The sequence below is a fragment of the Lotus japonicus genome, chromosome 1, assembly GCF_012489685.1.
Source record: "Lotus japonicus ecotype B-129 chromosome 1, LjGifu_v1.2".
Taxonomy (NCBI): Eukaryota; Viridiplantae; Streptophyta; class Magnoliopsida; order Fabales; family Fabaceae; genus Lotus; species Lotus japonicus.
Genome location: NC_080041.1, coordinates 5,803,008 through 5,814,199, shown reverse-complemented (window position 1 = coordinate 5,814,199; position 11,192 = coordinate 5,803,008). Strand labels below are relative to the sequence as shown.

General features: G+C 36.0%; 2 protein-coding genes across 2 annotated transcripts; both read right to left on the bottom strand.

The window, feature by feature from the left end:
* Window positions 1-1,212: 1,212 nt before the first annotated feature.
* On the bottom strand, window positions 1,213-3,984 carry LOC130733223 (nascent polypeptide-associated complex subunit alpha-like protein 2). The gene is made up of 4 exons (XM_057585345.1): window positions 3,782-3,984; window positions 3,593-3,692; window positions 2,059-2,177; window positions 1,213-1,776 (listed from the first exon to the last, which is right to left on the bottom strand). Exons 1-4 carry the CDS (start codon window positions 3,869-3,871, stop codon window positions 1,423-1,425), a joined length of 663 nt encoding a protein of 220 aa, XP_057441328.1. The 5' UTR covers window positions 3,872-3,984; the 3' UTR covers window positions 1,213-1,422.
* Window positions 3,985-6,055: 2,071 nt separating this feature from the next.
* Window positions 6,056-6,653, bottom strand: LOC130709453 (uncharacterized). The gene is made up of 2 exons (XM_057558850.1): window positions 6,178-6,653; window positions 6,056-6,059 (listed from the first exon to the last, which is right to left on the bottom strand). The coding sequence occupies exons 1-2, from the start codon at window positions 6,651-6,653 to the stop codon at window positions 6,056-6,058; spliced, it is 480 nt and encodes a 159-aa protein (XP_057414833.1).
* Between the last annotated feature and the right edge of the window lie 4,539 nt (window positions 6,654-11,192).

Sequence of the window (11,192 nt, the reverse complement as noted above, 5' to 3'; positions counted from 1 at the left end):
AGATACTTCAGTTTTAGGAATCCCTCTCAGGTGAATTTAGTATAGAATAGCATGCGTGGTGCTTGTGAATCGGAACATGAAAACGAAGTACCTAGCTTTGAAAAAAAACCATGGCCCCTGGTGCAATACAATTAAAATCATTCTAGAACCACAGAAGGCAAGTTCAATATTTCTGTCTAATGCATGTACAAGTACAATTGCAATGACAGAGTAGTTAGTTTACCTTCAAAAATCTAAACTCATGTACAAATGATCCTTACAAAAAGGTTGGGGAAGGGGGGATATGTAGTCAGTTAGATGTTAGTGGTATTTTCGCCATAATGGACCTTGCTGCTGAAATTCATCCACAAAGTGAGTCTGAGAAGGATCAAGTTCAATATTTCCAGGGGATCTGAATCCTCTCCAATCAAATCTCACCAATTCATTCTAATATTCAAAGGCTAAGATTAATTTAAAGTGAGAGATTCATTAATTATTGTATTTATAGACATAACATTTGCAATGGCTGCACCATACACCCACCCGCAAGTTTCTTTACACTTTTCCAGGACCTGGATATGTGTTGAGAAACACTCATGAACAGCTAGCTGTCAAGAATTATAAGTCCATGTTCACCTTGTGCTTGTTTTAAGCCTATAAATGACAGCAATACATTTTTATTCAACCTTTAACTTTGATCGTTTGCCACTGAAATCCATAGTCCCTTTTCACATCACATGTATATGGTGTAAGTTAATAAACAATGGTTGAGACTAGGAATACTCATGAATGTGAAATTTAATGTGAAATACCTACATTACGAAATTTGCAAAATAGCACCCTTAACAATTGCCCACAAACAGTTGAATAATAAATTTCTTGATAATTATTTATTTTATAATTGAAAATATGCTGAATAGAAATAGGTAGAAACATAAATTTGAAGTTACAAAAAGAAGTTGAAAGATATACTCAACCAGAAAGTGATTACAAGGAAAAAATAGAGGTTCAAAAACTAAAATGTCACATTTAAAACTTGTACTTCAACTTTTATTATAATTAATCGATTTCAATCGTGCTTACAATTTCGTTTGTAGAAATTAATATTCAAAAAAATTGGGATAAATGTCACTGCAGTTGCAGTAGTTTGCAGCTCCAAGTAGTTGTAGAGGTCTCCAAAATCTTGTTGCAATCACAATTCCATCCTAGAATTTAAAACCATAGCTGTATGAGTAAAAGAAAAAAGAACACAACACTAAGCCAACAAATGTGTCCTTAATATGGCTCCAGAGTTTGTTGAGAAACAGAGGAAGCAACAAAATTGATGTAAGTAGTAAACCTAAACACATATACTATTGATATGTTGGTATGATATTGCTACAGTAAGTCAAGGATTGCACCAGTTCCAAAATTATTCAAAAAAGAGATGAACACAAAGCTCAATTAAGTAGTGAGCTCCATGATGGCACCAACAATGTCCCCATTGTGAGTCTTGAGAGCCTTGACAGCCTTGCTTCTTGACACTCCAGCTTGTGTCATGACCAAGTCAATGTCGTGGGGCTCCACGCCGGTTTCATCAACCTCCTCTTCTTCTTCCTCAGGCTGTGCTCCATCAGCTGCAGCAGCGCCTTGATCTTGTTTTGCCATTACAGATGCCATATCTGGCATTCTGAACTGCTGAGCAGCTTGCGTCTGCAACTGCGAGCTCAGGTCCTCTATTTTCGCCTCCCCGAATATGACATATGTCTCAGAATTCGGACTCTTAAAGACATCAGGTTTTGAGATGAAAAAAAGTATCTGCAGCAGAAAATAATTTGGTTAGACGCCAGCCATCTTCCACATAAAACATACACACAAGGAGTACTACCAATAGTCCAATACTCACTCTAACACTCCCTTTCCAACATCATCTCTTTTATTGGTTGAAATCTATGTGAGTCCCACCAAACTGGGAGTGAACCCATATAATTAGTAGATTCCACATTGTTTTCAACACATAAACGAGTGTTGGAAAGAGTGTTAAAGTGAGCATTGATAGTATTTCTTACATAAACAACAATACAATATAACGCCACTAACATTTTTTGTTCTCTTGATTGTGACCCTACTAACGCCAGTGACAGGCTTCAGCCCAAGCTTCAACATTGCTTTTCGGCTTTTTTTCTCACTTCTGCTCTGCTTTGAACCCTCAGTGGTACCTGCATCTCCAAGTCCAAAAGAGCACATTTATGAACAAGATCAACAGATTACATGCCAAATAAATGTAATACAGAATGGATATAGCTGCAGTGCTGCAGCAGAGGGAAAGTAATGAACAGAATTGTAACAGTTAGTTTCCATTTGGATACGGATCAAAGAGCACTTCCAGGAGCTTCTGCACTAAGAAAAGCACTAGATAAGCTTCAATAAGTGCTATTTGGTCAGCATACAAATGGGCTCTTACTCAACAACTGTAGTGCACAATGTTTTTACATCATCCAAACTCCACAATATAAAATTCATGTGCTCAGAAAACCAGTAGCTGAATATAGGAAGATATGAAAATAAAAGAACCCCAAACATAATAATGGTAGTATAAGAGTGAGCTCAGTCAAAGTAGTGCAAGGACTCCAGAAGAGGTCATCCCTCTAGCTAACTGAGGCACTGCTAATTTGGCGAGGCCCTTGTCTTACATACACCTTTCTGGTTTAGGCAAGGCATTTGCCTTTAGAAACCAAGCAAAACAGAAAACCCAACCATATGACTCATTAACCGTGAAGCTGACAGGGTAAAAACAGTAAAATCAATGGGACTCAGCAGAAACCAGCGGAATTTTAGAGATTGAACACTTGTTTTTATTTTTACCATGAATGTTATGCTTTGCTTGGGAAATTTATTTGTATGGAAAATTAATGCAAGATGCTCAATATTTAACTGATTTACTGATTCCTTCTTTTGCTGAAGTTAAGATCATTCTTTGGTTTTGCAGGATATCCCATCGCACGCAGTGCAACAAAAATAATATGTTCCACTTGCCTAGGTCATCTTTGTTAACTTCTTGGAAAACCTTTGAGTGATTATGCTACCAACCTGATAAGTTTGAACATAATCAGCAAGAACTGAATTTAGCTCATATCTTCTAGTTAAGCCTAAGGGCATTAATGCCAATCAACCAACAATTGAGTAAAGACAGCCAAAGGACACAAATGCCAATCAAGCGAAGACAACCAAAGGACACAAATGCCAATCAATCGAAATCAGTGCAGCCCATGAGACAGCCATTCTTAACTAAGCCACAAAGAGTGCCTTGCCTTAAGACCAACATGAATGTAATCCTTAATTAACCCACAAATGGTAACTAACAGTCAATGCAAAAATAAATGCACAAAAATTTCAACCAAAAGATGAAGCAAACATTCACTTTGAAGTTTGAACATTATTAACCTGTGAGCCAACAATAAACATTTGTGTATTTGAAGAACTATGATTAGGAATATCATAGTTGGTTGCTCCAGTAAGTTAGATCTCATTGACAACAAGGAAAAATCAAAAAACAAAAGGAAACCCATTAACCAAATGCTGATAATGACAACAACCAGAACCAACAAACATCAAATAGTGAAAGGAAGAGGACCTTGAGCACCATCTTCATCATCCTCATCGTCCTCGTCGTCATCTTCATCTTCATCGGCTTCATCGTGCACGTCCTCAACAACAGGAGCATCATCGTACTCCTGATATCAATCACTCAAATGAGAACAACAGAAATGAAACTAATCACAAAAAACAAAACACAATCGAATGTTAATAAGGAAGAACCTGCCTGCGGTTGAGGTTTCTTCTTGTCGTCGGTGGCGGAGGGAAGTTGTTGGTGGTCGTCGGAGGAAGCGTCGAGAACGGTACCTGGAGACATGGCTTGTGAGTTGTTGTGTGAGTGAGGTTCTTCTGGGCTGGGAACTAAAACTGCTATCAAACAGGCCCTAAGTGTTTGTTTTTCACATTCAATTGTTGGGGCAAGTTTACCACCTCTTAATCCATTCTCTATATATAAAACTCACTTGAGTTTATTAAAATCAAAATTGAAAATATATATATAGATAAGAAATGTTGAGAAACAAACTCTCTCAACATGGGTACAGTTAGTACCTACAAAGATAAGTTCATATAGTAAAAACCTCCCAAGAAACCCTAACGCACAAGAGCGTGCTAAAAACCTAGTAAAACCCCACGCGATTGCTCCTCTAGACAAGATCTCTAAAATAGTCGAAAACCTAGTAAAACCCCACGCGATTGCTCCTCTAGAAAAGATCTCTAATCGAATGAAAACAAGCCACTCGACACCTGCAATTGAGACCAATCCAAAAGAGCATACCAAAAACCTCAACACATAAAACCAACCCGCATGCTATAGAGCTAATACATATAAACCAAGATAAGAGAAAAAACACAAAAGATAGTAATGCTTGCTCAGGCTCCTAAAACAGCCTCCAAACTCGTAGCAACGAAACAAGAGACGATCACTCATCCAAAACCATGCAGAGAACAAGACGCTGAGCCAGAAGGCGACCGTAGCCAGAACAAACGATCTACACATAGCAAGGATTGGAGACTAACTAGCCGCACCACACCCCACTAGCTTCCACAAACACAAGCCCAACACCACCACCGCCAGCCACCTTAGAGCAAAAGCCCAAAACCCACTTAACATCCAATTATCCAAACAACCCGAGAAATAAAAGCACCAAGCAATAGCAACAGTAGAATCAGCGGTAGCGACAAAGACAATATGCAGTGTTTCTTCCATGTTGCTCTACGAGATGGTTGTGCTTTGTGATGACAAAGTCCTTTGCCCACCAAACCTTTGTTATATTTCACCAGCCAAAAGACATCCCGGTCAGTATCCTGTGTTTATGGACCGGAAAGCACATATGCAAAAACTCAAATGTGAACTATTAATTATCAACTTTTGAGTTTCTTATAAAAATTAATTTTTAAGTATTAATTAAAAATAGTTAGAATGTTAATTGTTAATAATAAATTGAGACAAAACTATAAAATTGTTAAAACAAAACAAAGGAATATATTTATATGTAAACAATATTGAGAATTTAAATTTATTAACCGTAAAAATAATATTTAGTAATAATATATATTTATAAATATATATATATATATATATAAAAAAAGGAGACATGAGGTTTACCATTAAATACATTAACATAAAAACTTAAATACTTTTGTATTAAAATACATTAATTAATAAAAAATTATCTTTATAATAAATTTATTAAATAATAAGATTATAAACTGAAGAAAAGAAATTATTGTGAAATTGTGAAAAGCTATTCAACTACCTACATTATAAGATTATAAACTGAAGAAAAGAAATTATTGTGAAATTGTGAAAAGCTATTCAACTACCTACATTAAATATTCACAGAAATACCTACATTATATAATAATATTTATAATTTTAAAAAATTAACTTGAGTTGAAAAATCTCAAGAATTAAAATTAACTAATTAAAAATAATATTTATTGATAAATAATTTAGATAAAATAGATTTGTAATTATTATATATTTGTAGAGTAGTTTTCTATTTAACTACATATATGATGATAAATGATTTAAATAGATTAAAAACTAAATTAATTAAATTAGGAGATATATATTAAATATATTTTGGGTTACATGAGGAAAATTAAACAGACAACTAAACTACATCTCATGTAACTAAGTGAGTTGATGTAGTGGTTCAACACTTCATCCTTTAAGCAAGTGGTTGAGGGTTCGAATCTCAACTCTTGCGAATAGAAGAAACTCCTTGGTCAGCCCCTACCGCTTAGTGCGCTGACCGTGGGGCGAGGGATTCGTCTCACGGCTGTCGGCTGTGGGGATACCTTGGTCAAGACAAAAAAACTGCATCTCATGTTAATTATAAAAAGATAATAGAATAATTTAATTAACTTTATTTGTCAATATAGTTTAATTTCAAAACTTTGGCTGATAATAGTTATGATTTTAATTTAAAATATGTTTTTTTAATAATATTTAGTATGAGTTTATAACCTCTTATTAGGTTTATCATAGTTGCACTCACCTACAATTGATTAAAAATGTAGTATATAATGAATTATTTAATAAACTTTCTAAATGAAATTATATTTGATATAGCTACAATATTTCTTCATTGATAACAAATGACAATCATTATTTACCAAGTTCCAGTTTTACACATTATTATCGATATCACCGATTTCAGTAAGACAAGTCTACCATTTATCAATAAGAATTTGGAATTCCAAGCTGCCAACTTCACTCGCATTTTCTCAATAATCGGAATCCAGAATTGTTTCAGCCGAGGGTTATCAACAAGAGGAGCCCCCAAATATTGAATTGGGAGCTGGCCCGAGCTGAAGTCAAAGCGCTGGGCTAATTCCACCACACGATTATGAGGAATATTACACCCAATTAATTGAGATTTGGTAAAATTTACCTTTAAGCCAGACACCCACATAAAGGCTTCAATGGCAGCATAAATGCGCTTCAATTGACACACATCATCCCCACAAAATATGAGTGTGTCATCGACAGATTGGAGATGGTTGATGGATATCCCGGAGCCAAAGCGAAACCCACATGGTGATTGCCCTTCCAACAATAAATTCAGCATACACGAGAGGCCATTTTCCATAATATTAAACAGCAATGGTGATAGTGGATCACCTTGCCTCAATCCTTTCTCAATCTCAAAGAGTTCCGTGGGTGAATCGTTGACTAGAACTGCTAGGGTAGCTGACGATATGCATCATTGTATCCAATTGATCCATCTAGTTCCAAACCCCATTTCTCCTAGCATATTCAGAAGAAAATTCCAACTGATGTTGTCGTACGCTTTAGCAAAGTCGAGTTTAAGAATCAAGCCTCCCCCCTCCTTTTTTTTCTTCATAGCATCCACCACTTCGTTTGCAATAAGAATGCAATCGGCGATTTGGTGGCCACTAGTGAAGGCAAACTGATTGCAAGATATCAGTGCAGGCATCACTCCTTGTAATATCCCCGCTAAAACCTTTGCGATCAATTTATACACACTTCCAATCAGACTTATGGGTCTATAGTCCGATATAGAAGTTGGCTCTCTAGACTTGGGAATTAGAGTGATGAAGGCAACATTTAGTCCTCTTACCAATTTGCCATGATCATGAAACTCTAAGAAAACATTCGTAACATCTTCTTTTGTCAAATTCCAGAATTCTTTGAAGAATTTCATGTTAAAGCTGTCAGGACCCGGCGCACGATCACCATCACACGCATTGATGGCTTCCCATACTTCTTCTTCCGAGAATTGATCCTCAAGCATATCCCTCATTTCTCTGCTCAGCCTTATCAGATTAGAACACTTCAGGGCAGCGTTTGTGTTGTTATCCTTTTTGAAGAATTCCTTGAAGTGATTGGCAATGGCTACTTTGATTTCCCTCGGATCTGAAGTCTGCTCCCCTTTCATCTGAATATGGTTTAGACATTTTTTGGCTTCTCTTACATTACAAACCTTATGAAAAAATATGGAATTTTTATCACCTTCCTTGAGCCATTCTTGCCTTTTGGACCCATTTTCTCTCCTCAATCCGATACAATCTCCATAAATTATTTATGATATCAAGTCTCTCCTTTCTCAACTCCGCACTAGCACCCTCCCTTTCCATGCGACCTACTATAAGTTGAAGTTTTTCCTCAAGCACTTAAACTCAAGATGATTTCAATCCCATCTTGCAGTTTCTGCCGGCTGTTCTCGATGTGATGCAGACAAGGAGGACGTTGATCACCTCTTTCGGGGATGTCCTGATTCGAGGAGCCTTTGGAGCTACTTCAGATTAGTCCCGCCTCCTCTCGCGTTGCAGGTAAATTTTTCCTAGTGGCTTGGTGACCTTCTTACTCACAGGAATTGTACTCTTGGAATCTCAGTCATGTGGTGGTCCTAGAAGTGGCGATGATAGCGTATCTTTGAGGATCAGGTTGCTACAATCAACCAAGTCCTTCGTTATGTGCTGCATGATGAAGCTCTCTGGCGTTCAACTTTATTCCAAAAACTGGGACAATAACATATAGCAACTGGACCTGCTCTCGATTTTACTGCAACACCGATCGTTCGCCTGACTGTGGATGGGAGTTGGAATCCTCATGTTCGTCGGATAGGTTGTGTGGCGGTGTTAAGGGACTGCTCAGGTAATTGGAAGTCTGCAACCTCTGCGAGCTTCGACCATGGCACGCCTTTTCTAGCGGAAATCAAAGCTGTTGAGCTTGGTATGCTGCACTCGCTTGACCTTGGCTTTACGAACATTGTTTGTGCCTCTGATTGCGATAGGCCGGTAATGGTTTTGAACACTGGTAGTGATATTAGCACGTTTTGGGATCGAGATAGCCTACGGAGGGTACTGGACTTAATGTCTCAATTTCAGAGCTGCTCTATGGTTCACATCGCGCGAGAGAGGAACAATACAACAGATACCCTTGCACGGGAAGCAGCTCGAAATGGTTCACCAGCTCAAACATGGAGCAGGCCACCATCCTTTGTTGCTGCTATGTTTTTAGATGCTTCTAGTTAGTTCTATTTTACTGTTACTCTTCCTCCTATAACAAAAAAAATTCTATTAGTTGAAGCAATACTCAGTGACAATTTTTGAGTCTTTCATTTCGGCCCCGTAACGAATTTTTTTTTGAATACACCCTTCATCCTCTCTTGACTAGAGATTTGTTAGCCTTGTATTTTTCGTTCTTATCTTACTTTTCCGATGTAAGAAAAAAAAAGGCACATTCACAATTGCTCTAAGACTTTTAGTCAATAAATTTCATTTCAAAAAAAAAAGTCAATAAATTTGATGTAAACCAACTCAAAAGTTTGTGTTTATTTTTTTTTTAAGAGAAGTTAGCGTTTTTTTAACTCTAAGTTAGCGTTTATTCAACTTTGTAAACTTTTAACGTACTGGCATCTTATCTTGGTGCAAAATAATAGGAATAAATTTTATGAAGAAAATAACAAACGTATTTACCTTGTCAAAAAACAATGTAAATTAGAAAATGTATTTAATAGGTAATTAGGATTTATATAAAGAGAGAAAATGTTAGGCTTTCATCACCATAACTCCATAAGACTCGATCAATATTTTTTTAAGAGAAAAGAAAAATAGCGTTGCACGTTAGCAATTTCTTTAAGACTTGATTTGATGTAAAACACTCATTAAACTTTTTTTTTAGAAATCACTCATTAAACTTAGGACCTTAAACTTGCAAACTTTCACGTGCTGTGAATTTGATGCAAAAGAATAGGAATAAATGTCTGGAAGAAGATAACAAACTTATTTACCTGGTCAAAAAGCAATAAATTAGAAATTGTGTTCAATAGTTAATTAATATTTATATAAAGAAAGAAAATGTTAAAAATATTTTTTAATTTTGAAACAAATAAGAAATTAATTAAAATAAAATACAACAATCCCCCACTAAAGTGAAATAAAAATAAGTTCCCAATAGCGTTATGTCCCAGGCACATGCTAAAGCAGTACTTTTTAAATTATATATAAATGGTTGGTTGTTTAATGAAAATGAAACAAACAATATCAGCGTAAAAAAAGCCAAAAGAAAAGAAGGCTATTATAATGCATCTTAACCATAATATCGTATATAGAGGGTTGGTTGGGTCAAGAACTAACGTAAACGCTTGTGGAAATTTAAACCTCATGCTTAATTATAGCTTAACAAACTAGGGCTAGCAGTGAGATTATAACCCTCTATAAGTGTAAACCTCATGCTTATAAGTTATAGCTCATTTAGGAACAAAGAGGAAAATAAACTTTTTCATGTTTGGTATTTTGGTCCATGAATGTTTCCTGGAATCAAATCTCTCATAAACTGATGGAATACCAGGGAACATTCATGGACCAAAAAACCAAACATGAAAATTTATACGCACTAGGCGGCTTAGATGGAAACAGAATGATTCCAAATGTTGATGTGTTTGATCCTCGTCTTGGAGCATGGATGATGAGAGAACCAATGAAATCATCGCAGGGGGTTATTTTGCTGCTGCTGCTGTTGCTAAAGAATCCATTTTTATGTGATTGGGGGAGTTGAAGTCGCTGACAAGTTTGTATATACAGTTGAGAATTATTATAAGGAAGGTTAGGGATGGCAGGAAATTTACACAGCAGCACCTATAAAAAGGTGTTTCTTTGTCAGCCATTGCCTCCAGCCATGAGTGACAAAAGGTAGTCGGCTCTTCATGGTAGCCATTGTTTTTTTTTTGTAAAGTCATAGGGTAAAGAGATACTTGACTTATTCTGAATGCTTATTATATGTACTGGTCCGAGACATTAAAATATGTTATAATATATGGTTTCTTAAAAAAAGATAGCAGCAACCAAGGGAAGGGGGGTCTCCTTTACTATGCCAACTATGACTAGCTATCGAATGAAAATTGGAAAGGTTGTCTTTGGTATTAGAATATAATATAAAACCATTAAAGTAGCCCTTACCCAACAGCTTAAGGGTAAATATTTGGCCCTATGGAGTAGTTCATCCAATTTTTGGTACATTGTTTTGAAATATGAGGAACCAAATAAATAGATATCTTTTTTTGGGTTTGCTAAAAAAAAAATATATAAACCTCTCATTACTCACCTTAGTTTCTAGTCCAAAGTTGTTCTAATTATAGGATGTTGTGTATTTTGGCAACCGGGGTAATATATGTTTTCTTTTAAAGCAAAATATATTGATGTTGAAAGATTTTTTACCACTCTACGTTTGAATCTCTCAAGACTCAATTGTAGTATAGTAAAGGGTTTTGTCGTATCCACAGGGAGGTGTAATACTTATGCCGTTCAATAGTTATCAAGCTTAAATGATGGTTGCACAATAGTTTGATTTTTGTTTAAAAACATAAAAGTAAATGAAAACAAGTAAAATAACGGAGAAACAACAGGTATGAGGAATTGTTGGGATGAGATTTCATTGAATGACCTCTGTGCCTTCTAGTGATTCAAATACAACCAAGTCTATGCTTATGACTCATCTACACTAGTTCAACCCTACATCATCGATGTCTCGCATGAGTGGATAGCAATAACTCTCTAATCCTAAACATTGATGTCTCACATGATTAAAAAAGATAGTTATCATGAAGCTTTGGTGTTTAAGTGACTAACAAACCTAACTCTATGTCTAGCAATTAGGATTATTA